General features: G+C 41.2%; 1 protein-coding gene across 5 annotated transcripts in view; it reads left to right on the top strand.

The window, feature by feature from the left end:
- Positions 1 to 27,599, top strand: part of dock8 (dedicator of cytokinesis 8) — a 301,292-nt gene that overhangs the window by 265,755 nt on the left and 7,938 nt on the right. For all 5 annotated transcript variants that reach the window (XM_043718191.2, XM_043718205.2, XM_043718201.2 and 2 more), the window contains 10 exons: positions 276 to 434; positions 2,721 to 2,821; positions 9,647 to 9,839; positions 9,935 to 10,078; positions 15,875 to 16,006; positions 17,479 to 17,613; positions 17,999 to 18,088; positions 19,697 to 19,933; positions 24,211 to 24,354; positions 26,797 to 26,903. In XM_043718191.2, coding sequence (XP_043574126.1) covers positions 276 to 434; positions 2,721 to 2,821; positions 9,647 to 9,839; positions 9,935 to 10,078; positions 15,875 to 16,006; positions 17,479 to 17,613; positions 17,999 to 18,088; positions 19,697 to 19,933; positions 24,211 to 24,354; positions 26,797 to 26,903 — 1,442 coding nt within the window. The remainder of the gene's footprint in view (positions 1 to 275; positions 435 to 2,720; positions 2,822 to 9,646; positions 9,840 to 9,934; positions 10,079 to 15,874; positions 16,007 to 17,478; positions 17,614 to 17,998; positions 18,089 to 19,696; positions 19,934 to 24,210; positions 24,355 to 26,796; positions 26,904 to 27,599) is intronic.

Genomic DNA, 27,599 nt, shown 5'->3' on the forward strand with positions numbered 1-27,599 from the left:
TATAACGTTTCACAACTCCCAAACGAGCAAGCTCTGCAACAGAAGCTGGGTGTATGTTAATAGCTGCATTCTTTCACAGTGACATACCTTCTCAATGTAATAGCAAAATCAAATTGAAAAGCAGATCAATACACATTTCAATCAATATTTGCAACTATCTGATGTCATAAATTATGCCAGTTGTATGTTTTGTATGATTCCATCAGTGATGTATAGAGGGAAAAAGAATTAATGCTTGTGTAACTTAGATTGATTTTAGTGTTTTCCATTTCCAGAATTTTGCTAGAGTTAAAATGCAGGTCACCATGTCGTTAGCATCTCTGGTGGGTAAATCATCAGATTTTAATGAAGAATATTTGAGGCGAGCTTTACGAACTGTTCTGGCTTATGCAGAGGAAGATGATGATATGCAACCGACAATGTTTCCAATTCAGGTGAGGAGACCTCATACGAAGTGTAACGCTAAAATAACAACATCCGATATGGACATAAATATACTTTCCACAGGAATGTACATGACTCTATGTTCTGCTGAGTCTGTTTACAGTGTTATGCTGAAGTATAACTGATCCAAAGTTAGTCCACATCTCCAAATTAGAGTCCACACTATAAAAGTATCATCCCTTTTCCTTCCAAAGGTTAATATCAGAGATGTATTGTAGCAAGGTGATCTCCAGGAGACTTAATTGGAAATTGGGCCTGTCTTATTTGATTATATTCTGAATTCTGGATTTCAAAGCTTTTGGATCCTGAGATCAAATCATGCATGACTTCACAAATGCAGCATTTTTGTTTTGGAATGTAGCCTGTTGTACTACAACAACATGTCAACAGCAAGCACCACACTCAACTCAATATAAAAGCAGTTCAGGTCTAACCTGGCCAATGTAATCCATAATGGGTATGTTACAATTATTGCGCCTATCCAGTAATTTGGAAAATTGCCCAGGTATGTGAGATGGTGGAGGGATTGTTTGAAATATTCCAGACTGCACTAGATACTGGGATTGTTCCAGTGATTTAGAAAACTGCTAACATGATACCCCCATTTAAGATAGGAGTGAGGCAGATAGCAGGAAACTATAGGCCAGTTAGCCCAACATCTGGTGTGGCAAAATGCTAGATTCCATTATTATGAAAAAATAGGATATTTGTAAAGGCTGAGCACAATGAAACAGAGTCAGCATGGATTTGTGATTGGGAAATCATGTTCAACAATTTTTCTCGAGTTCTTTGAGGATAAAGGGGAACCGGTAGATATTGTATGTTTGGATTTTCAGAAATCATTCAATAAGATACCACATAAAAGGTTCATGTTATTATGGATAATGTAGCAGCATGGATACAGATGAGAGAGAGTCGAGATTAATGGGTCTTTTTCAGGTGACTAATGGAGTGACATGGGGATCAGTTCCAGACTCTCAATTATTTACTATCTTTATTAATGACTTGAAGGAAGGTGCAGAGTGGATGCATCCAAATTTTCTAATAATCCAAAAAGACATAAGGAGGTTGAATGAGTAACAAATGGAGTTTAATGTAGGAAAGTATGAGATTATGCACTTTTGATTGGAAAAATTTAAAGTCAGACTATAACTTAAATGGACAGAAACACTAAAAGACTGCTGTGCAGAGGGATCTGGGTGTTCTTTCAATGCAACACAAAATGTTAGCATACAGGTGCAACAAGTAATTAAGAGGGCAAATGGAAGTTTAGCCTTTATTGCTAGAGGGATGGTGTTTAAAAACAGGCAAGTCATGCTACAAGTATTCAGGGTGATGATGAGGCAGCACTTGGAATACTGTGTACAGTTTTCTCCCAGTATTTAAAAATAATGATATATTGCCTTTTCAGACAGTTCAAAAGAGATTCACTTGGCAAATTCCTGTGGTGAAAGAGTTGACTTATCAAGAAGTGTTAAACAAGTTGGGCCTTTATTGATTACAGTCTAGAATAATAAGGGGTGATCTCATTGAAACATGTCAGATTCTGAGGGGTCTTGACAAGGTAGATGTTGAGAATGAGGACTACAGACGCTGGAGATCAGGTAGATGTTGAGAGGATGTTTTCACTAGTGGGGGATCTGAACAACATAGTTAGAGAATAAAGGAACACTCATTTAAAATTGAGATACAAAGGAATTTCTTTTCACAGGGGTTAGTGAATGCCTGGAATTATCTACCCTAGAGACTTGTGGAGGTTAGATCATTGTGAAAGTGTTTAAAGAGGATGTAATGAGATTTTTGAAGTATCAGGAATTTGACAACATGCTGAGCAGGCTCAAAAAAACAGTTGAGGGCAGATCAGTCTTGATTTTGTTGAATGATGGAGCAGGCTTGAGGGGCCAAATGGCCTACCCCTGCTCTAATTCTTATGTTCTGCGTATGTCCTACATACATGAGACCGCCATCAGTTGCAGGTTCCTCTCTATTCTATGCTGACTTAGGACTATATTGTTGTGCCTTTACTGGGTCTAGAAACCTCCTTTCTTTCCTGTACCTACATGACGTGGATTGTAGCTATTCAAGAAGGAGACACAGCATCACCTTCCTGATATCCACCCAGTGATATCCACATCCGATGAAAGAATAAATCATTATTAATATTCTAAAGTTGCACACAATGTGATTAATAAATCCATGTGAAACTGTAATGTAAAATGACAGTATACACTAATCACTGTAGTTAATGTATTCTCTGTTATTTTAATTGTTTCCAGGTGGAGGAACTACTGTTTAATCTCAACAGCATCTTATCTGACACTGTCAAAATGAGGGAGTTCCAGAAAGATCCTGAGATGCTCATGGATCTAATGTACAGGTAAATAAACACTCCCAAAAAGCACACTGTCATCATTTCTAGGTGACCTATCATTGCTACACTTTGCGCTTTTCGGCAACGGGTGGCATGGTGGCTCAGTGGTTAGCACTGCTGCCTCACAGCACCAGGGACCCGGGTTCAATTCCCACCTCGGGCGACTGTCTGTGTGGAGTTTGCACATTCTCCCCGTGTCTGTGTGGGTTTCCTCCGGGTGCTCCGGTTTCCTCCCACAATCCAAAGATGTGCAGGTTAGGTGAATTGGACATGCTAAATTGCCCATAGGGGAATAGGTCTGGGTGGGTTGGTCTTTGGAGGGTCAGTGTGGACTTGTTGGGCCGAAGGGCCTGTTTCCACACTGTAGGGAATTTAATCTAATCTAATCTAATCTAGGTTACTGAAGGCCAATAACTGATCTACAATGATCATCCCTGCTGATTCTGAATGTGTACCAATATAGGGATGCTTCAGTGAGATGCATGTGACATTCAGTGCATCATCTCCTTTCTCTTATCTGTCGATAGATTGAAAGAAAATAAATATCTTAAATGTGTCTGGGTTATCTCCAAAATGCTCCCCGTCTTCCTCCTGTCCAAGCTCATTTCCAGATAAACGGTCCAGAAATACCCAGGCCCTTGTTGTTTCTACATAGTGGGAAAATAAAGTTCTTCTGGATGTAATTTAAGAATTTTGTTCCCACCCTACCTTGCACACTAAAGGTAAACCCAGTTAATATTTAGACAGTTATTATCGTATACTAATCACTGCCTTATTATTACACTTCTCTGATATTTGATTAATGTTTGAATCTCAGTTTATTGTAGTAGGGCCGATAGCACACATCTACAGCATGTTTGCTGCTTTTGTAGCTTTTGCTTCTATTCATGTAGCTCTGTTTGATGATCCTTCCAAGATATCATCCCGGTAATTCATTTTTTGATCAATATTGCAACCACCTCCCCTTTCTCTCCTGTTCTCATCTTTATGACTATTATTCTGCAATTTCAGCAGTCAATCACATTGCTGTGAGTCTGGAGTCACATGTAGGCCAGAGGAGGCTAGGATGACGCATTCACTCCCTAAAGGACCAAAGCTTGTATATTAAAAAAAAGGTTATCAGGATAAGGCAGCAATTATAGACCAGTCAGTTTGAAATGAGTGTCGGGGAAGTTTCTGAAATCAATGATTCATGATAAAACTATAGTCACATGGAAAAAGAGCAATGATTGACATGGATTTCTAAAGGGGAAATCATGTTTAACAAACTTGCTGGAGATATTTTGAAAAGGTAACTGGAAGGGTTAATGAGGGTGAAATTGTTGAACAACTGCACATGGACTTCTAGCTGGTGTTCAACCTGGTAACACACAACAAATTGTGAGAAAAGTTATAACTCATGGAATGCAAGGGACAGTCACCACATGGATACAAAATTACTGAGTCAGAGGAAACAAAGAGTAAGGGGGTCCATTGATAATCTTCATGCTGGAGCAAGGTTTGTACTTGAGTTTCACACATTCCCACAGCAATGTGGTTCACTCTCAAATGCCCTCTGGGCTGTCAGGGGTGGGCAAGAAATGCTGAACCACCTGCGATGCCCATATCCTGTGAATAAATCAATAATGTCAGTTATGATTTGATTTTTCTGTTATATATTAATATTGTAGATCTTCATTGCTGTATACAATTTCAAAGTTTGTGGATAATAAAATACTTGGAAACATTATGAACTGTGCAAAGGACAGTGCAGAATTTCAAAAGCACCTTGACAAGCTGATGGAATGGGCAGATAAGTGACAGGTGAAGTTAAATGAAGGGTAATGTGAAGTAATGCATTTTAGGAGGAAATGGATGAAAAGACAATATAAAATAGGGGAACAATATTAAATGGGATGCAGAGGGATCTGGCTATACCTGCCACAGACCATTGAAGTGGCTAGATAAATGGAGGGAGCAGTTAATAAAGTATGCAATATCCTGAGATTTATTCATCGTGGCAGAGAGTAAAAGACTAAGCTAATGTTGAACTTCTTTAACACACCTGTTAGGCCTGTTATGGACCAGGCCAGAACCCTCAAAGCATTTCAAGAAAGTAGCCCAGATCCTAACTTTGCAAGTTCTTTTAAGCAGGTGTAACGTGGAAATTCCAGGAGGGATGCAGCTTGTCAAAGCACTTAGTTTTAGACAAAACAGAATTTATTTATAAGATTATCAAATCAAGCACCAACAAAAGAGAACAGAGTGCTGAATAACCTAACCCATCCAAAGGCCCAACTGACCATCCCAAATTAATGATGCTGTTCCAAATACTTGCAACAATCCCCATAAACTCGCCTTGGTGCCAAAGGTAAAATAAAACACAGGGTCTTACAGGAGAGATGTCAGAGAGGAAGGAGGATCAGCATGGACTTGCTTCTTTGGGTCCAACAGCTTTTTACAACTGCCTGACTGCTTACAATGAATAGCAAGACCAAACCAAATTAGAGTACGAGTGTACATTGTACACCAGAGTACATTGTACAAGTGTTTCTCTTAAAACTTAAAGGCCTTTTGCCTGAGGCAGGATCTGTTATCAATAATTAAACTGGCTTTAAAACCCATCCAAGCCCAGACCTTTTGGAGTCTGTGTCTTTTACGACCTCTGAAAAAACGCCAAGGACACCATATCTGGATTATTCCTGGTGTTACAAGCTAGTGAGGGTAGGAATAGGAGGATAGAGTAGGTGAATGTGTGGCTGAGGAGCTGGTGTATGGGAGAAGGATTCACATTTTTAGATCATTGGAATCTCTTCTGAGGTAGAAGTGACCTGTACAAGAAGAATGGATTGCACCTGAATTGGAAGGGGGCTAATATACTGTCAGGGAGATTTGCTAGAGCCCCTCAGGAGGATTTTAACTAGTGGGGGGGGGGGGGGGGCAGGGAAATAGTGAGGAAAGAGTTCAATTTGAGACTGGTACAGTTGAGAAAAGAAGGAAGTCAAACAGTCAGGGCAGGCAGGGACAAAGCAGAGAACAAGATAGGACTGATAAATTAAACTGCATTTACTTCAATGCAAGAGGCCTAACCGGGAAGGCAGATGAACTCAGAGCATGGTTAGGAACATGACACTGGGATATCATAGCAAATATAGAAACGTGTCTCAAGGATGGGTAGGACTGGCAGCTGAATGTTCCAGGATACAAATGCTACAGGAAAGATAGAAAGAGGGCCAAGAGAGGAGAGGGAGTGGCATTTTTGATATAGGATAGCATTACAGCTGTACTTTGGGAGGATATTCCTGGAAATACATCCAGGGAAGTTATTTGGGTGGAACTGAGAAATAAGAAAGGGATGATCACCTTATTGGGATTGCATTATAGACCCCCCAACAGTCAGAGGGAAATTGAGAAACAAATTTGGAAGGAGATCTCAGTTATCTTGTAAGAATGGTTGGTTGGGGTGGTTATGGTAGGGGATTTTAACTTTCCAAACATCGACTGGGACTGCCATAGTGTAAAGGGTTTAGATGGAGAGGAATTTATTAAGTGTGTACAAGAAAATTTTCTGATTCAGTATGTGGATGTACCCACTAGAAAAGGTGCAAAACTTGACCTACTGTTGGGAAATAAGGCAGGGCAGGTGATTGAGGTGTCAGTAGGGGAGCACTTTTGGGTCAGTGACCATAATTCTATTCGCTTTAAATAGTGATGGAAAATGATAGACCAGATCTAAAAGTTGAAGTTCTAAATTGGAGGAAGGCTAATTTTTACGTATGAGGCAAGAACTCCTAAAAGCTGATTGGGGGCAGATGTTCGCAGGTAAAGGGACGCCTGGAAAATGGGAAACCTTCAGAAATGAGATAACGAGAGTCCATAGAAAGTATATTCTTGTTAGGGTGAAAGGAAAGGCTGATAGGTTTAGGGAATGCTGGATGACTAAAGACATTTAGGTTTTGGTTAAGAAAAAGAAGGAAGCATACATCAGGTATAAACAGGATAGCTCGAGTGAATCCTTAGGAGAGTATAAAGGAAGTAGGAGTATACTTAAGAGGGAAATCAGGAGGGCGAAAGGAGACATGAGATTACATTTGCAAATAGAGTTAAGGAGAATCCAAAGGGTTTTTACAAATACATTAAAGACAAAAGGGTAACTAGGGAGAGAATAGGGCCCCTCAAAGATCAGCAAGGCGGCCTTTGTGTGGAGCCGCAGGAGATGGGGGAGATACTAAACGAGTATTTTGCATCAGTGTTTACTATGGAAAAGGACATGGAAGACATAGAATGTAGGGAAATAGATGGAGATATCTTGAAAAATGTCCATATTACAGAGGAGGAAGTACTGGATGTCTTGAAATGCATAAAAGTGGATAAATCCCCAGGACCTGATCAGGTGTACCCTAGAACTCTGTGGGAAGCTAGAGAAGTGATTCTGGGCCCCTCACTGAGATCATCAATAATCACAGGTGAGGTGCCGGACTGGAGGTTGGTTGATGTGGTGCCACTGTTTAAGAAGGGTGGTAAGGACAAGCCAGGGAAATATAGACTGGTGAGCCTGAGGTCAGTGGTGGGCAAGTTGTTGGAGGGAATCCTGAGAGACAGGGTGTACATGTATTTGGAAAGGCAAGGACTGATTAGGGATAGTAAACATGGCTTTGTGTGTGGGAAAGCACATCTCACGAACTTGATTGAGTTTTTTGAAGCAATAGCAAAGAGGATTGATGGGCAGAGCAGTGGACGTGACCTATATGGACTTCAGTAAGACATTCGACAAGGTTCCCCATGTGAGACTGGTTAGCAAGGTTAGATCTCACGGAATACAGGGAGAACTAGCCATTTGGATATAGAGCTGGCTCCAAGGTAGAAGACAGAGGGTGGTGGTGGGGCTTTGCTTTTCAGACTGGAGGCCTGTGACCAGTGGAGTGCCACAAGGATCGGTGCTGGGTCCACTGCTTTTAGTCATTTATATAAATGATTTGTATGGGAGCATAAGAGGTATAGTTAGTAAGCTTGCAGATGACACCAAAATTGGAGGTGTAGTGGACAGCGAAGAGGGTTACCTCAGAGTCCAACGGGATCTTGATCAGATGGGCCAATGGGCTGAGGAGTGACAGATGGAGTTTAATTTAGATAAATGTGAGGTGTTGCATTTTGGGAAAGCAAATCTTATCAGAACTTATATACTTAATGGTAAGGTCCTTGGGAGTGTTGCTGAACAAAGAGACTTTGGAGTGCATGTTCATAGATCCTTGAAAGTAAAGTCACAGGTAGATAGGATAGTGAAGAAGGTGTTTGGTATGCTTTCCTTTATTGGTCAAAGTATTGAGTACAGGAGCTGGGAGGTCATGTTGCAGCTGTACAGGACATTGGTTAGGCCACTGTTGGAATATTACATGCAATTCTGGTCTCCTTCCTGTCAGAAGGATGTTGTGAAACCTAAAAGGGTTCAGAAAAGATTTACAAGGATGTTACCAGGGTTGGAGGGTTTGGGCTACAGGGAGAGGCTGAACAGGCTGGGACTGAGGGGGTGACCTTGAAGGTTTATAAAATCATGATGGGAATGGATAGGATAAATAGACAAGGTCTTTTCCCTGGGGTCTTTTCCCAGAACTAGAGGGCATAGGTTTAGGGTGAGAGGGGAAAGATATAAAAGAGACCTAAGGAGCAACGTTTTCATGCAGAGTGGTGCATGTATGGAATGAGCTGCCAGAGGAAGTGGTGGAGGCTGGTACAATTACAACATTTAAAAGGCATCTGGATGGGTATATGAATAGGAAGGATTTGGAAGGATATGGGCTGGGTGCTGACAAGTGGGACTAGATTAGGTTGGGATATCTGGTTGGCATGGACAAGTTGGACCGAAGGGTTGGTTTCCGTGCCGTACATCTCTATGGTTCTTTGACCATAACCTTGTTAAAGGAGCAGCAGCATCACAGGCCTCAGCTGGAGTATTGTGTCTAGTTGTGGGCACTATATTATAGGAAGTATGTGAACGCACTGGAGAGAGGTCAGAAGAGATTAACAAAATGGTTCCAGGATGAGAAACTTCAATTATGAGGATAAATTGGAGAGATCAGGGCTGCTTTCCTTGGAGAGATGAAGACTGAGAGGAGATCTGATGGAAGTTTTCAAAATTATGAGGCGTTAGATAAAGTAGATGGAGAGGAATGTTCAGACTTGTAAAAAGATCAAGGATGTGAGTGTTTAAGGTGATTTGTGAAATAAGCAAAAGTGCTGTGAGAAAAAATATTTTCTCAGGAGTGTTACCAGTCTGGAATGTAGTACCTGGAAGGGTGGTGAAGGCAGGTTCAATTGAAGCATTCAACTGAACTTTGGATAGTTGTTTAAACAGAAACAATGTGTAAGGGAATGGGGAAAAGCAGGAGAATTTTATGAAGTCAAGATGCTCATTTCAAGAGCTGTTCCAGACAAAATGGGCCAAATGGCTTTCTTTACCTTCTTGTAATGAGTGAACCATATGGAATCAATGATCGTTGTCACAGTCAACATTACTGAGACTAGCTTTTTATTCCAGATTTATTGATCAGTTTTACACTCCCCCAGCCTCTACTGTGGGATTTGGAAGCACAGTTCCTACATTATTTCTGAGGTCAGAGTTTCTCCCCCAGCCGCATCACAATGCCATATTCTGGGTCCTGAGGAAGGGTCAGTGGACCCAAAACCTTAACTCTGATTTCTCTCCATCGCTGCTGTCAGATTTACTGAGTTTTTCCAGAAATTTCTGATTTACAACACCTGCAATTCCTTCAATTATAAATGGCCTTTCTAGTCCTGATTATTGTTTTATTTCTTATGTAATTACTACTTTTCTTTTTGAAATTAATAATTCAGGTTGGCTAAAGGATATCAGACTTCACCTGACCTACGTTTGACCTGGCTACAGAACATGGCTGAGAAGCATACGAAGAGGCAGTGTTACACTGAGGCTGCATTGTGTTTGGTGCATGCTGCAGCACTGGTAGCAGAGTACCTCAGCATGTTGGAAGATCACAAGTACCTTCCTGTGGGCAGTGTTAGCTTTCAGGTACGTCTGAAAGTATTCACTTAGCACCACTATTTATATACCCAAGTGCATAAGGAACTTGATTCTAACTTTTTTTTTTCTGTCGTGGTTTCCAGAATATATCACCTAATGTTCTGGAAGAATCTGCAGTATCAGATGATATCTTGTCCCCAGATGAAGACGGAATATGCAGTGGAAGATATTTCAGTGAAAATGGTCTTGTGGGTTTGCTTGAACAAGCTGCTGAGCTTTTCAGCACGGTAAGCGTCCTTTATGTACTTATTTACTTCTCCTCCTTCCTTTAGCTCCTGTTACCCACACGCCAACATGTTGCAGAGTCCCTGTCCAGCTCATACATGGAGAATTATGAGAATGACTGTGGAGAAGTGGCTTGGGTATTTTGTACTTTGTAAAGGACCTCGCCAACGAAAAACAGAAATCATTAATCAGTTAGTGTGAGCCAGCAGTGCACCTGCTTAGGAGAGCAGAAATTTTGAATTCTATGGCTGTGGACATGAACCAGGGATATTCAGATTGTGTTTAACCTTACCTGTCTGTCCATCAGAAACTGAGCCAGGGAGCAGTTGGAGAAACAGCACTGTTCCCAGCCCCCTATACCCCTCCCCTCATTCTGTCTATACCCAAAAGTTCTCAAAATTCTTTCGTACCACTAATCTGAAATGAACTCAGAGTTAAAATACTTTAGGTCCTGACATTTGTCAACTGAATATCTCACTTTCTACATTCAAGCAACCTCTCCTCTGCCTGAAACACAGACTGAGTTAAAATTGAATTTGCTGGCCATTGTGTTGATGTTACACACAGTTTGGGATTTTTAATCAGCAATTACTTGTTTTTTGTTCAAATATATCCTGCCAAGGAAGTCTGCATGGAGGACATTTGTAGTCAGGAAGGTATTTCTCTCAGTTGGTGGCTAGGATCGCCTTAAATGTGTCTGGAATAGACTGAGTGCCAATGTTCCCCACTGCATGTTCTGATTGTACACGAAGTAGAAATATAGCTTCATGATGAGCTTCAAAAACCTCAGCAGGTTCTTTTGAAATTGGCTGAAGACTGTTATAAGGGATTAAATCTTTCAGAGTATTCATTAATGTGTTTAAAAAGAATTAGCATGCTCCTTGCTGTAGGATATGTAACAAAGATATTCTTGTGTGGTTTTATGTTGCCAAATACCATTGTAAGATCAGAGATCTGTAATTTGTATTCATAAAGTCATAGATTCATAGAATCATGCAGCATAGAAACAGACCCTTCAGTCCATTTAGTCCATGCCAACCAGGTTCTTACAACTGAAGCTTACAATAAAACACACCAATTAAAATACTGGGTGAGGCCCTCAGAATTTGCAAACCCTTGTTCAAAGCATGAATGCACTTGTTCAACTGTCAAGTTAATAGCTTCGTGGAATTGGCCCATTGTCCGCTGAAGACTTCATCGCTGTGATGTCCTGTGACATTGACCTGCTCAAGACTGAGGTGGAATTTTTCCATTTGTCTACAGTTCAGAACAGTGTGTTTTTAAGGCCTGTAATTACTCAATCTCTGCTGCAGCACAATGTTTTCTTCATCAGCAGTACCCAGGTTACAGCATTCTGCATTGTGTTGAACAGAACTTGGAGATGCCTGCAGGGTCTGACATGGCTTCTCCACTGCTGTCCTTGAATCTTGAATCTGCCCTCTTGCTCACTCAAAGTGTGAGCCACCAGCTGAAAACAAAACGTTCTCTTTTACTAGACCTAAAGGTTGAATACCTGAGCTATCGTATTGTCTGCGTGTGCCTTATGACGGTGCATCCTCAGAAGGATTGTGAGGAGTCAGCAACAGCCAGCTCAACCAAGGATACTGAGCCTGTGTTCATCTGGAGTCCACTGTGTTAAGTCTAATTTTCGGATCAGCAACTCCAACCCCACCAATGTGCAAGTTTGGATTATCTATGTACTTGAGTTAAGACCTTAGCTTCAGGATACTCATCAAGCCCACTACTACTGAGAGGATGGGGAATTTAAATGCTAATGAAACGGCATATTTCCAGCTTTTCCACGTATTAGTGATTCCCCATGCTCCACATGCAACTTCACATTAACATCCAACCCAGTGGTTCAATCCCAACTGAAATACCTTGGGGCTTGGAATACATTCTTTTAATCTCTGGGGACTTAGTCCCACAAGTGCAAACATTTAAATGGGTATAACTTAGCTTATTTCCTTTTCAAATGTACTTTTGTACACAGTGTCAATGTTTGACAATGGAGTCTTTCCCATTTCAATCAGTCAATAGCCTTGGGATATTGTCACTGGACTTGTCCTCCAGAGATCCAGATGCTGAAGATCTGAAACAAAGACAGAAGTTGCTGGGGAACCTCAGCAGGTCTGGTAGCATGTGTGGAAAGAGAACAGAGTTAACATTTTGACCTTCAGAACTTTTGTTTTATTCATTCATGGAGTGTCTTTCCCTCCTCAGATGCAGCGAGACATGTTGAATGTTCTGAGGACCCTGGTTTTAATGGTGGGATTTGAATTCAGTAAAAATATCAGGAATAAGATGTCTAATAACAATTATCAGTTGTCATAAGAATCCAATTCTGAGGAAGGGTCACTGGACCTGAGACATTAAGACCATGAGACATAGGAGCAGAAATTAGGCCATTCAGCCTATTGAGTCTGCTCTGCCATCCAATCATGGCTGATAAGTTTCTCAACCCCATTCTCCCACTTTCTCCCCGTAACCCTTGATCCCCTTGATACTCAAGAACCTATCTATCTCAGTCTCAAATATACTCAGTGACCTGGCCTCCACAGCCCTCTGTGGTAATGAATTCCATAGATTTCCAAGTCTCTGGCTGAAGATGTTTCTCCTTATCTCCATTGTAAATTACCCATAGTATTAGGTGCATTAGTCAGGGGTAAATACAGGGGAGGGAATGGGTCTGAGTGGGTTATTCTTCGGAGGTTCAGTATGGACTTGTTGGGCTGAAGGGCCTGTTTCCATACAGTTGGGAAACTAGTCTGATCTAATCTACCATTGACTTCCTGCTGTTTCGGAAAAGCAGCCAACATAATCAAAGACCCCTCCCAACCTGGTTACACTCTCTTCCTAATCAGAGACCCCTCACACCCCGGTTATACTGTCTTCATAATCAGAGACTCCTCCCACCCCGGTTATACTGTCTTCCTAATCAGAGACCCCTCCCACCCCGGTTATACTGTCTTCATAATCAGAGACCCGTCCCACCCCGGTTACACTCTCTTCATAATCAGAGACCCCTCACACCCCGGTTATACTGTCTTCCTAATCAGAGACCCCTCCCACCCTGGTTATACTCTCTTCATAATCAGAGACCCCTCCCACCCCGGTTACACTCTCTTCATAATCAGAGACCCCTCACACCCCGGTTATACTGTCTTCCTAATCAGAGACCCCTCCCACCCTGGTTATACTGTCTTCCTAATCAGAGACCCCTCCCACCCCGGTGACACTGTCTTCATAATCAGAGACCCCTCCCACCCCGGTTATACTGTCTTCATAATCAGAGACCCCTCCCACCCCGTTAAAATACTGTCTTCATAATTGGAGACCCCTCCCACCCCGGTTATACTCTCTTCATAATCAGAGACCCCTCCCACCCCGGTTATACTGTCTTCATAATCAGAGACCCCTCCCACCCCGGTTATACTCTCTTCAAATTCAGAGACCCCTCCCACCCCGGTTATACTCTCTTCCTAATCAGAGACCCCTCCCACCCCGGTTATACTCTCTTCATAATCAGAGACCCCTCCCACCCCGGTTATACTCTCTTCATAATCAGAGACCCCTCCCACCCCGGTGACACTGTCTTCATAATCAGAGACCCCTCCCACCCTGGTTATACTGTCTTCATAATCAGAGACCCCTCCCACCCCGGTTATACTCTCTTCATCATCAGAGACCCCTCCCACCCCGGTTATAGTCTCTTCATAATCAGAGACCCCTCCCACCCCGGTGACACTGTCTTCATAATCAGAGACCCCTCCCACCCCGGTGACACTGTCTTCATAATCAGAGACCCCTCCCACCCCGGTGACACTGTCTTCATAATTAGAGACCCCTCCCACCCTGGTTATACTGTCTTCATAATCAGAGACCCCTCCCACGGTTACACTCTCTTCATAATGAGAGACCCCTCCCACCCCGGTTACACTCTCCTTCACCGTCTTCCATTATGGAGAAGATACAGAGGTTTGAAAACACGTTCCAATAGGACTGCTGTTAAATTTTGCATTATGAACTTTTTTTATTCTGATGTAGATATGCTTATTTGATGCTCAACCAAGTTTTTGCTATTACTGATGGAATTATTGTATTCTTAGTTCTGATGATTAAAACAGATAATCTGTCAACAGTAGATATTAGTCTGGTAACCTGTTTGCTTTTGAGATGCGGCAAAAATCAAAATCATGTTTTCTCTTGGGAGGTCATTTTGCGGCTGTACAGGACATTGGCTAGGCCACTGTTGGAATATTGCATGCAATTCTGGTCTCATTCCTATCGGAAAGATGTTGTGAAACTTGAAAGGGTTCAGAAAGCATTTACAAGGATGTTGCCAGGATTGGAGGATTTGAGCTATAGGGAGAGGTTGAATAGGCTGAGGCTATCTTCTCTGGAGCGTCGGATGCTGAGGGTTGACCTTCTAGAGATTTCTAAAGTCATGAGGGGCATGGGTAAGATAAATAGACAAAGCCTCTTCCCTGGGGTTGTGGAGTCCAGAACTAGAGGGCATAGGTTTAGTGTGAGAGGGGAAAGATATAAAAGAGACCTAAGGGGCAACTTTTTCATGTAGAGGGTGGTACATGTATGGAATGAGCTGCCAGAGGAAGTGGTGGAGGCTGGTACAATTGCAACATTTAATAGGCATCTGGATGGGTATATGAATAGGAAGGGTTTGGAGGGATATGGGCTGGGTGATGGCAGGTGGGACTATTTGGGTTGGCATGAACAAGTTGGACCGAAGGGTCTGTTTCTGTGCTGTACATCTCTATAACTCTATAACAGATTTAGGAACAGCTCCTTCCCCACTGCTATCAGACTTGTGAACAGACTTCTCATATATTAGAGTTGATCTTTTTCTGCACCTTCTCTGTAACTATAACACAATATTCTGCATTCTGTTCTATTAACCTGATGTACGTATGTAAGGTATGATTTGTTTCATTCGCATGAAAAACAACATTTTTCACTGTACCTCAGTACATGTGACAATTGTAAATCAAATCAAATGAAATGTATGCACTATCAATTCTTGTAAAAACACATCCAGTTCATTTATGTCCTTTAGGGGAGGAAACTGGCATCCTTACCTGATCTGGCCTCCATGTGACTCCAGACTGAAGGCAGTGTGGGTGACTCTGAACAATTAGGATTGAGCAGTAAATGCTGGCCTAGCCAGAAATGCTTACATCCTATAAATGATTTTTTTTAAAAAAGATGCTCAGATTAAAAATAAATTTCTGTTTTTGTTTCAAACCTCTGGCCCTGAGTAACACTGTTTCTTAAATAGACAATAAGTAATGATAGAAAATTCTGGAATTACTCAGCTAGTCTGCAGCATGTATCGAATGCAAAACATGAGTTCTAAAGAAAAGCTTTAAATATTTCACATAATGTTCAGATGTTCAGAGGCTGGGATGCAACCCAAATTCAGTGTATCAAACCAATTTAGAGCCAGTGATGTCTATTCCTGACAGAGCACATCAAGAAACAGTTTAATTTAACTGTTCTTTCCTTCATTTCAATTTAACTCAAAATATCTGCATAATTCACTTTGCTGTCTATTGATTCCGTGGGATTTATATTGGTCAGATTAGGAGACCAAACTTTAGGATAATAAAGTTATCCATTTAATTCCTCAAGACTAAAGTTCGATCATTCCTCCTATTATCCATGTTAACATAATAGGAGGAATGATCTAACTTTAATCTTGAGGAATTAAATGGTTAATGCAGTTAATTATATTGACACTATCGACTATATTAACACATACTCTTCTGTCATTCCTTTAGGCCTGCATGTTTGAAAGTGTGAATGAAGTCTACAAAGTTGTCATACCAATTCAAGAAGCCCATAGAGATGTCAACAAATTGGCTTATATACATGAGAAGCTCAAAAAAGCATTTGAAAGCATAACAGCAAAGGTAATTTATTTTGTCTCGGTACAGAAGACTTTCTCAGTCTGAAGCATTTCTTTTCAGGATTATTCATTATTATGGGAAAGAACCGCTTTCAACATACATGATGATTCGTACATGCATAGCTTCATAGATGTCTGTGAGCAAAGAAGAGCAATTCACGCCTGACAGTTGTTCGCTATGTTGCCACTAACTGAGTCAAATTAATAAAAAATAGCAGAGCAAGATCTCAAAGAACCAGTCAGTTGAATGACACCTATTACTCCCCTCCCCCACCATCCCCCAACTGTGGGAAACAGCTGAAGAGAGGGAGCGAGAAATATACAGCCAGTGATTCATCTCAGCCATCCTATGGACGGGGACCATTAAACTGCCTCCACAGTTTTTCCAGTCAAAATTAGAGCGGTGCTGGAAAAGCCTGAAGGGCTCCTGCCCGAAACATCGATTTTCCTGCTCCTCGGATGCTGCCTGACCTGCTGCGCTTTTCCAGCACCACTCTCTTGACTTTAATCTCCAGCATCTGCAGTCCTCACTTTTGCCTTCGCAGTTTTTCCCTCCATCCACAACACCAATGTTTTTGTGTGTCTTTTTATTTATGTTTGTAAGGGGAGTTTATAATGGGGTTGGAGGTTTAATTGGTAGAGTTATACATTACCAGTTCATAATTGTTTACCTGAAGATAGAATCTATTTCTAACGAATAGTAATTCTTATTGAGTACAAATTTCTGGTCCATTCTTTCGGTAAACTTTGGTCTAAACGGACATGCAAATTGGGGAATTTTTTTTTGCTTTGATAAAATCTTCAACTTTTGTGACAACGCATGGAATAACCAGCCTTGATTTCGAATGAGCTCCCTGAGTGAAGTTAAAAATCACACAACACCAGGTTATAGTCCAATAGTCCAATTTGAAATCACAAGCTATCAAGTACTTTCAAATAAACATGTTGGGCTATAACTTGGTGCTGTGTGATTTTTAACTTTGTCCACCCCAGTCCAACACCGGCTCCTCCACATCATGGCTCGTGACTGAGACATGATAATTCACTGAGCTTGACCATCCAAAATGTCTTCCTTTTTACCTTTGTAACATACAGTCATAGAGTCATACAGCATGGAAACAGACTCTTCAGTCCAACTCACCCATGCTAACCAGGTTTCTTAAACTGAAAGAGTCCTATTTGCCTGCATTTGTTCCATATCCCTCTAATCTTTCCTATTCATGTACCTGTCCAAATGTCTTTTAAATGTTGTAATTGTATGGAGTCATAGAATCGTACAGCATGGAATTGTTTTAACACTTTCTAATAGATGGTGTTTTCTTAGGATTTAGTTAATACCACAAAGCAGCTTCATGTAAAGATGTCAGTCACTCTAAATATAATTGAACAGTCAAGGATTATGCCACTAATGTTGTTCTACCAGCTGCTGCCCATCTTTCATTATCTACATTAAAGTTATGGCTTTTTTTTCACAAGGGTTCGAAGCGGATGTTTGGCACGTATTTCCGTGTTGCATTCTATGGAGCGAAATTTGGGGATTTGGATGAACAGGAATATATCTACAAAGAACCTGCCATTACCAAACTACCAGAAATTTCTCATCGGCTGGAGGTGAGCATAATCCATCATCAGTCTGTGTGGAAGATGGTATTATTCAATCTTTAATCCCTCTGCCAGAATTGCAACATTTTCAAATATCTCCCTTTTATTTGACAACTTATTTTCATTATGTTTCTTGCCTTCTCTCCCCAAAGATATTATTCAGGTTTTGTAGCTCCTCATTGAATATGCAATGTGCAAATCCAGCAGTGACTCAGGAAAGCAATCCAATTACATTTTGGCCTAACGTGTTGATGTTCTTCAAAAATAGAGCTTCTTCAATGACAAAAATCTGCTTAGCAACTAACCAAACTCTGCTGGTTTTGATGGTAGTATTGAGTAACAGTATTTGATGAATGGTATTAAAATCATGGATCCTGTGTTGTTTTTCAAATAGGCATTTTATGGACAGTGTTTTGGTGATGCTGCTGTGGAGGTTATTAAAGATTCTAGCCCTGTCGAAAAGGGCAAGTTGGATCCCAACAAGGTCAGTTGAAAATGACTTGCAATGTGCAATACGAAGCAATTCCTCCTAAATATTTGACTTTTCTTTCACCTTCTCGCTCTTGCATTCTCTGCCTGAAGGTGGATCCAACTCCCAATGCAACATTCTCCACCACAGGTAGGGAGAAGGAAGTAGGTGCCAAAACCACATCAGCTGGAACAGGAATCAAACCTCATTGTTTTGGCATCAATTGGGTGTCAAGCCAATTGACCCCCAATGGACTCCAGTTACTGTAGCAGCATCCACTTTTAGTTGATAAGTGTAGCCTCTAATAGTGGATTTAGATGGGTGACGCTCCAATTTCTTTCCCTCACATGCTGAGCAGAAATCTCTTCTGCTCTCTCTGCCTTCCGTTGGTTATATTAGAAGAATTTAAAGTTGATAATCAACTTGTTTGGCCATCAAATCCTGAGCTTCTAGCTTGAAGGCAGAAATGACATCTACTGCTCAAACTCCTTTCTGTTTCATAATTTTCAAAATATCTTTTCAGGTCTAAGCTTTTTTCTGAATTTTTATCCTGCGTTATGGTAACAACATTTCAGCATTAAACAGACTCTGAATGGAGACAAGCCATCTTCTTACAAGGCAGAGCAAATTTGTGCCAGTTAGAGTAAAATTGCATTGGTAAATATGCAATGAGGCACTCTTAGCTATTCCCTGCCCACGGTCACCATGTGGGATATGGTGCAGCTAAACGATCTGAGATGTCTTAGCCAGGTTCACTGCCACTGACCCTCCTTATTGGAATTAGTCTAAACTGCTGATACAAAATGGGGAAGAGGGTGTGATGTCCACACAAAGTGCCCTCCAGCACATGGACTGCACTAGTTCAAGGAAGTTCATTATCACCTTCTCAAGGGAAATAAATGATTGCCAGCCAGTAATTCCCACATCCCACAGGCAAATATTTAAACATTTTAACAGTCTTCAGGAGAAGATTGTCTCAATCATGCTGAACAGTGCAAGTCACTACAGTGCTTATTATCCAATTACATTACAATCTAAGATGTATCTAAGACAGATACCAGGCACAGAAGTGGTTAGCTCCAAACTGTACTTTGGTTTCTAATGGGCACAGCTTAGTTGGATAGGCGAAAGTGAGTATTTCTGATGAAGGGCTTTTGCCGAAACGTCAATTTTCCTGCTCCTCGGATGCTGCCTGAACTGCTGTGCTTTGCCAGCACCACTCTAATCCAGAAAGTGAGGACTGCAGATGCTGGAGATTGGAGTTGAGAGTGCGGTGCTGGAAAAGCAGAGCAGGTCAGGCAGCTGTGACCTATCAGTCTTTCCTGATGGACTTTTGTCAGAAATATCAATTCTCCTACTCCTCGGATGCTGCCTGACCTGCTGTGCTTTTCTAGCACCACACTCTCAACAGCTTACCTTGATATCAGTTCACTCTTTCTAATGTTCCATACAACACATAGATCCTAAAGATTATTTCAGAGCAGTAGTCAGTCCTGTTGCTTCTGATACAGGAACACTTGTCTCACTAAATGAAAACAAAAATGAAGCATGCCTCAACAATTGGTACACATTACCAAAGAAAATGACTTGCAAATTTTATAATTTCAAACTTTGTGTTTCTAGGCCTACATACAAATAACATTTGTGGAGCCATTCTTTGATGATTATGAAATGAAAGATAGAGTCACCTATTTTGAAAAGAATTTTAATCTTCGGCGCTTCATGTACACCACGCCCTTCACGAAGGATGGACGTCCTCGGGGAGACCTGAAAGAACAATACAAGAGGAAGACAATCCTGACAACCCAGCATGCATTCCCTTACATCAAAACGAGAATTAATGTCATTCAGAAAGAAGAGGTAATATATGAACTAACTGTTTTGAAAACATGCCTAAGAACTACTTTAAAGAAACACAGATTTTTGAAAATTGTTGAACTAGAAAAGACTGAATGACCAAAGACCAGTTGCTAATACACAGCAAAATACTGCAGATGCTGAAATTCTAAAAGAGGAACAGATAAAAACAGAACTGATCATTTCTGAGAAATGGTCATTGACCTTAAAGTTTAACTCTGTTTCTCTCCACAGATGATGCTTGCTAAGTTTTTCCAGTTATTTGGTTCTTATTTCTGCCCAATTCACTTCCTTGGCACATGCTTCAGGGCCGTCCCTCAACCAATCAGCATGAGCATCAAATAATGTAGCAATGTGTTGTACACAATGGCAGTGATCAATTAAACAACTTACTGTAGGAGGAGGCTTCACAAATATCTCCATCATCAATGATGGAGAAGCCTAGCACATCAGTGCAAAAGATAAGGCTCAAGCATTTGCAACTATCTTCAGCCAGAAGTGCTCAGTGGATGATCCATCTTAGCCTTCTCTGACATTCCCACTTCACTGATGTCAATCTTCAGCCAATTTAAATCATTCCACATGATATCAAGAAATGGCTCAAGATATGAGACACTGCAAAGGCTATGGGCCCTGACAATATTCCAGCAATAGTACTGAAGATTTGTGCTCCAGAACTTGCTGCTCCCCTAACCAAGCTGTTCCAGTCCAGTTACAACACTGGCACTTACCCAACAATGTGAAATGTTGTCCAATACACAACTTAGGGTAAATTCAACCCAGCCAGTAACTGTCCCATCAATCTACTCTCAATCATCAATGATGGACCAGTTTCATCAATAGTGCAATCAAACAGCAATTGCTTAATGATAACCCTCTCCGTAATACACAGTTTGGGTTCCGCCACAGCCACTCAGCTTCTAATCTTATTACAGCCTTGGTTCAAATATGGACAAAAGAGCTGAATCCCAGAGGGGAGGTGAGAGTGACAGCCCTTGACATTAAGGTTGCATTTGACCGAGTGTGGCATTGAGGAATCCTCGCAAAACTGGAATCAGTGGGTATCAGGAGGCAAGCTCTCTGCTAGTTGGAGTCATACTTGGCACAAAAAAGAAGTGTTGGAGACCAGTTATCTCAGCTCCAGGACATTTCTGCAAGAGCTTTTCAGGAAAGTGCCCCAGCCTCAACCATGTTCAATACTTCATCAATGACCTTCCCTCCATTAGAAGATCAGAAGTTGGAATGTTCGCTGATGATTGGCCAATGTTAAGTGCTATCCGCAACTCCACAGATACTGAAGCAGTCCATGTTCAAATGCAGTAAGTTCTGAACAATGTCCAGGCTTGGGCTGACAAGTGGCAAGTAACATTCACGCCTCGCAAAGTCCAGGCAATAAACACCTCCAATAAGAGAGAATCTGAGCTCCGTCTCTTGACTTTCAGTGGCATTACTATCACTGAATCCCCCACTACCAACATCCTGGGGGTTACCTCTGACCAGAAACTTAAATGGAATAGCCATATAAATCCAGTCGTTCCAAAAGCAGCTCAAGGCTAAGAACCTGACTAACCCAAAGCATGTCCACCATCTACAAGTCACAAGTCAGGAGTGTGATGCAATACTCCCCACTTGCCTGGATGGGTGCAGCTCTGAAAACATTAAGAAGTTCAACACCATCAAGTACAAAATAGCCCATTTGATTGGCATGCAGTCCAGCCCTTTTAACATTCACTCCCTTCACAAAGATCCACAGTGTGTGCCAGCTTCAAGAAGCACTTCAGAAATTCACCAAAGCTCCTTATAGAGCACCTTCCAAACTCCCATGGTTATTTCCATCTAAAAGGAAATGGAAACATTACCAACTGCATGTTTCCCTCCAAGCCACTTACCATCCTGACTTGGAAATGTATTACCATTCCCTCACATAGATATACGGAACATCCTGCAGCCCTCCGAGCGTGCTGCACCATTCAGTATGTTCATGGCTGATTATCCAACTCAGTCCCCTATTTTCATTTTTTTCCCATATGCTGTAATCCCTTTAGCCTGACTCCTTCTTGAAAACATCCAATGTTTTAGACCTCAACCACCTTCTTAACCAGAGAATTCCACAGGCTCGTCACTCTCTGGGTGAAGACATTTCTCTTCACCTCAGTCTGAAATAGCCTATCCTATATTCTTAGACCCCTGGCTCTGGACTCCCCAGTCATTAGAAACATCCTTGCTGCATTCACCCTGTCTAGTCCTGGTAGAATTGTAAAGGTTTCTATGAGAACCCCCTTATTCTTCTAAACTGCAATGAATATAGCCTGAACCAACCAAGTCTGTCTTCATACATCATTCCTGCCATGCCAGGAATCAGTCTGGTAAGACTTTGTTGCACGAGAGAGAGAGAGAGAGAGCCACAGCATCTTCTCTCAGATAAGAAGGCCAAAACTGTGCACAATATTCCTAGTCAAAATCCCAAACTCCTCCCCTAACAATATTGTGTGTGTACCTACATCAAATGGATATCAGAGGTTCAAAAACTGAGCTCCCCTCTGCCTTTCAAAGCACAGTTAGGGATGGGCAATTAGCTAAGAACATATACAATATATTTATCAATTAATAGAAACATACTGCGTTCACAAGTTGGGCCAGAAAGTTTTCTTGTGTTTGGGATGAAACAAAAGGTTTGAAATCTTTTTAATCAAAATGTGTACTTTGCCTTTATGCAGCAGAAGCTTTCCAATGGCTGTGCATTTCATAATGAAAAATGTTAAAGGGCTGTGAAAATATAAAACAAACATCAACTTGAATAGCACTGACTGTGTGAAATGCAAATAACAGCTAGTCACTAAATGATACACTTGTAGCCCAGGCTCACTTCCTGGTTGAATTTAAGTGGTTATTGTCCCAAGGTGTGGGTTATGGAGAAGCATGGCGCCATCAGGATAGCAGAAGGTGAAACCTGAGAACAGCACAGGGAGATATAGTAAATAAGAGACAGGTCAACTGCAAAATTGTTCAGCCAAATGCCCTTTCTTTTCACAATTTGCAGTTTATTATTTTCACCGTGGCTGTCTATAGCCGGATATAGATCAATTGGAGGCATGGGCAGAAAAATGGCAGATGGAGTTTAATCTGGACAAATGTGAGGCGGTGCATTTTGGAAGGTCAAGTACAGGTAGCAATTATACAGTCAATGACAGACCCTTAGGAGTGTTGAAATGCAGGGGGATCTGGGTGTGCAGCTCCACAGATCATTGAAGGTGGCAGCACAGGTAGGTAAGGTAGTAAAAAAGAGGCTTATGGCATGCTAGCCTTCATTGGAAGGGGCATTGAGTATAAGGATAGACAAGTTATGCTGCAGCTTTATAGAACTTTAATTAGGTGACACTTGGAATGTTGCCTACAGTTCTGGTCACCACACTACCAGAAGGATGTGGATGCTTTGGAGAGGGTACAGAAAGGTTTACCAGGATGTTGCCTGGTGTGGGGGGATTTGAGTTATGAAGAAAGTTGCATAGATTGGGTTTGTTTTCGCTGAAACGCAGGAAATGGAGGGGTGACCGAAAACAAGTTTATAAGATTGTGAATGGCATGGTGAGAGTGGTAAGTATGAGGCTTTTTCCCAGGGTGGAAGGGTCAATTACTAGGCGACACAGGGTCAAGGTGCACGGGGTAGGGGTTGTTGATGATGGAGTTTAAAAGAGATGTATGAGGTAAGTTTTTCACACAAAGGATGGTGAGTGCCTAGAACGCATTGCCAGAGGAGGTGGTGAAAGCAGACACAATAGCAGCATTCAAGCAGCACCTGGATGAATACATGAATAGGAAGGGAATAGAGGGATATGGATCCTGTAAGCGAAGACAGTTTTATTGTGGAAGGACAAAATGTGTCAGCCAATGTTTGGAGGGCCAAAGGGCCTGTTCCTGTGCTGTAGTGTTCTTTCTTCTTTCTTTGTTCTTGTTATGTTTACTTTGGAATTACAGACTGTTTACTGAGGTATGAATTTTATTGAAATAAACACAAAATCCTGCCTGTCCATTCCTATGGGCTGTGCTAAAATTAAGATAGGCCGTGACATCAGCAAATACAACTGAAATGTTTCTTGAGTGAAAATGTTTTTAGTTGAAATGGCAGTGAATAGTAAGTCCCAATATCTTTAAGGTTTTAACTTCTGACATCTGGTGCATCCAATGCCTCAGAAGTATACTTCTGTTGAGAATAGAATTTAAATCTGTTTTTCAGTTGTTGTAGCCTGGAAAGAAATAATCCTAGCTGGTTTATTTTGCAGTTTATTCTAACACCTATTGAGGTAGCTATTGAAGATATGCAGAAGAAAACACTCGAGTTAGCAGTTGCAACTCAACAGGAACCTCCAGATCCGAAGATGCTTCAGATGGTGCTACAAGGTTCGGTGGGAGCTACTGTAAACCAGGTACTGCATCAAGCAGTTTGAGATTCCTTACTGTGAAGTTGTATATGTCAGCCTTGTGATTCTGTAGTTAAAGATCTAACACGTGCTTTTTTCCTTTCAAAGTATGAAGTGATGTTGGTGGTGTAGGCATGGGTTGGGATTTACAAAGAAAAAAACTTTTCACAGCTTCTGATTAAGATAGCAGCTCCATTGCAAAATAGAACAAACTCTATTTACATATGAAGCTTAATAAATTACCTATGAAAGCTGCTTAAAATACATTTTACTATTATTTTGGAATTCAGTCATGTAAACAATGAAAGTGAATTTCGATATCAATTTATGAAGTGGTACTTACAGGATACAGGATACATTTTTGGATAAATAAGAACAATGATGTATGTAAAACTTTCTCAAATATTGCCAGGAATTAATGGAGCGGCCACCTTCTTCATTTTCCCAAGCAAGTATTGAATAGCTAGAAGAGATATGTAGCATTAGTTTATGCTTCCCTCGTCTCAATGGGGATTTGGGAAAGTGAGGAAATTGCAAACAAGGTTAGGGATTTAAATTGGAGGAAAAGCAAGATCCCATGGAGATCATTGAGTATAAGGAGGGTACAGTGAGCTGGATGTGGAGCAAGTAAAGGCAATAGTAGCAAGGTTTATGATGACCTCAAGTTTATAGAGGATAGAATGTGGGAGGCCAGGCAAGACTGGAACAGTCAAATGTAGAGCCATAGCTAGGTACAGAAAGTTGGAGCTAGATTATTGGGGCTGTCCTCACCTGAACTGTGCAAAGTGTTCTGGTAAATTGTGTAACTGGAGTGATAGAGATAATTTTAAACTAATTAGTGATGGTGGGGCAACATGTGAGGGAAAATATGGTAAAGAGAAAGGACCAAAGCCAATGAAGTGAAGGGAATAATAATCAGTGTTGGAGGAAGGGGCAAAACACCCAAATGTAACAGTGCACCAGTAGATATCGCCCCTGTCTACAAGAAAAGCAAAACAATAGAATCAAAGGTTCTGTATCTGAATGGGAAGGTGGCCTGTTGGCTGGACAGTTTGCAGTGCAGAATGTTCTTTCTCTCTCTCTCTATCTCTCTCTCTCTCGCTCTCTGTCTCTCTATCTCTCGCTCTCTGTCTCTCTATCTGTCTCTCATGAGAGAGCAGCTTTATTGTTCTCTGGGAATATGGCATCTTTATCTGAATGGACATAACACTCATAACACATTGGATGAATTGTCAATAGTTAATGGAAATAAGCATTTATGATCTAATAGCCATTGCAGAGAAATAGATAAAAGGTGACCAAGGCTTTGACTGAGGAAGCTTGAAAAGTTGATTGGGTCGTAATTAACAAAAACATCAGTATAATATTGAGAAATAAGCTTGATTCTAAACATCAAGGTATTAAATTTGTTTGGATAGAGACAAAGTAGCAAGGGTAAGGAGTCACTTGGGGGAGTATTTTATAGCCACACCCTACCATAATAGTAAATATACCATAGGACAGGGTACTCAGAATGAATTGATGAGGACTTGTGAGGAAGCTACAATCATAATCATGTTGATTTTAATCTATACATTGATTAAATAAAGGTGGCTTGGAAGATGAGTTTATAAACTGTTTTTGGAACAGTTTTTTGGAGCAACACAGTCTAAAATCAATCAAAGAGCAGGCTATTCTAGAGCTGGAAAACCAGAGGATGTGGTGGAGGCTGGTACAATTGCAACATTTAAGAGGCATTTGGATGGGTATATGAATAGGAAGGGTTTGAATGGTTATGGGCCGGGTGCTGGCAGGTGGGACTAGATTGGGTTGGGATATCTGGTCGGCATGGACAAGATGGACCAAAGGGCCTGTTTCCGTGCTGTACATCTCTATGACTCTAAACATTGGACAGGTTGGGCTGTGGAGTTTAAAAAGATGTGAGGTGAAGTTATTGAAACATCTAAAATCCTCAGAGATTTTGACAGAGTGGATACTGGAAGAGATTAGAACACTTCTAGAACCCTATTAAAAATTAGGATTCTCCACTTAAGACACAGTTGTGGAGATTTCTTATTCTCTCAGATGATCGTTAGCCTGTGGAACTCTCTTTCCTACAGACCAGTAGAGACGGGGAATATTTTCAGGACTGAGTTAAATAGTTTCTTGATTGCTGAGGAAGTAAAAAGTATTGGGATGGAAAGGGATATAAAGGTCAAGCCACAATCAGATCGGCCCATGCTCCTATCAAATGGTGAAGAACTCTCTAGGCCAAGTTGCCTACATTTGGTCATGGTTCAAATGTATTTTCAGCAGCAAATGAGCTGAGGCAGGGTTGGAGTTGAGTGATATTGCAGAGATGAAAATAGATTGTCTTAGTACGTTACTTTGTCAGTGGTCTTAACACAGTAACCAAGGCAGCATTGTTGTTTCCCAGTGTCTGATGTCAGTTTTATCCACTTGTTACAGGGTCCATTAGAAGTAGCACAAGTATTTCTGGCGGAAATTCCAGAAGATTCAAAGCTCTTCAGACATCACAATAAATTAAGGTTATGCTTCAAAGAGTTTATCATGCGGTAAGTTACGTGAAATAGAGGATGAATTATTTGCTGAACCTGTAAAAGTGGAAATCTTTAAAGATAGAGCAAAGTATTCCGATTAATGAATGAGCAGTGTAGATCTGAAAAATGCTCAGTATGATCTCACGCAGTGGGGCGAAAGTGAGGACTGCAGATGCTGGAGATCAGAGCTGAAAATGTGTTGCTGGAAAAGCGCAGCAGGTCAGGCAGCATCCAAGGAACAGGAGAATCAAATTCCTGAGGAAGGGCTTATGCCTGAAACGCGATTCTCCTGTTCCTTGGATGCTGCCTGACCTGCTGCGCTTTTCCAGCAACACATTTTCAGCTATGATCCCACTCAGTACCAGGTTTATTGACTTCAGCGGGTGTAGCAATTAAAGTGTTACATTTGACCCCACAGCCTGATTACAGAGAGAAAACTGACCAGTGTATTTAATGACTTATGCTTGAAGTACACACACCAGAAAAAGACAAGGCAGAAGAGTTCTATAATGTCAAAGATTTCACCTGAATAATGATCATCTGAGGTGGAATGCTAGAGGGCATCTGATTTCCTTAAGACCATATCCTTGTCAAAGGAAAAGAGAGAAAGTTATCAATTGAAAGAGGAATAAAGCAAAAACACAAAACAATGTTCCCACACAGGATTAAATAGGTATAGAAACAGGCATTGCAGCTCAGCCAATGGAAAGA

Source organism: Chiloscyllium plagiosum, unplaced genomic scaffold (assembly GCF_037043375.1).
Source record: "Chiloscyllium plagiosum isolate Xiang-an unplaced genomic scaffold, Cpla_swu_hap1 HiC_scaffold_2, whole genome shotgun sequence".
Taxonomy (NCBI): Eukaryota; Metazoa; Chordata; class Chondrichthyes; order Orectolobiformes; family Hemiscylliidae; genus Chiloscyllium; species Chiloscyllium plagiosum.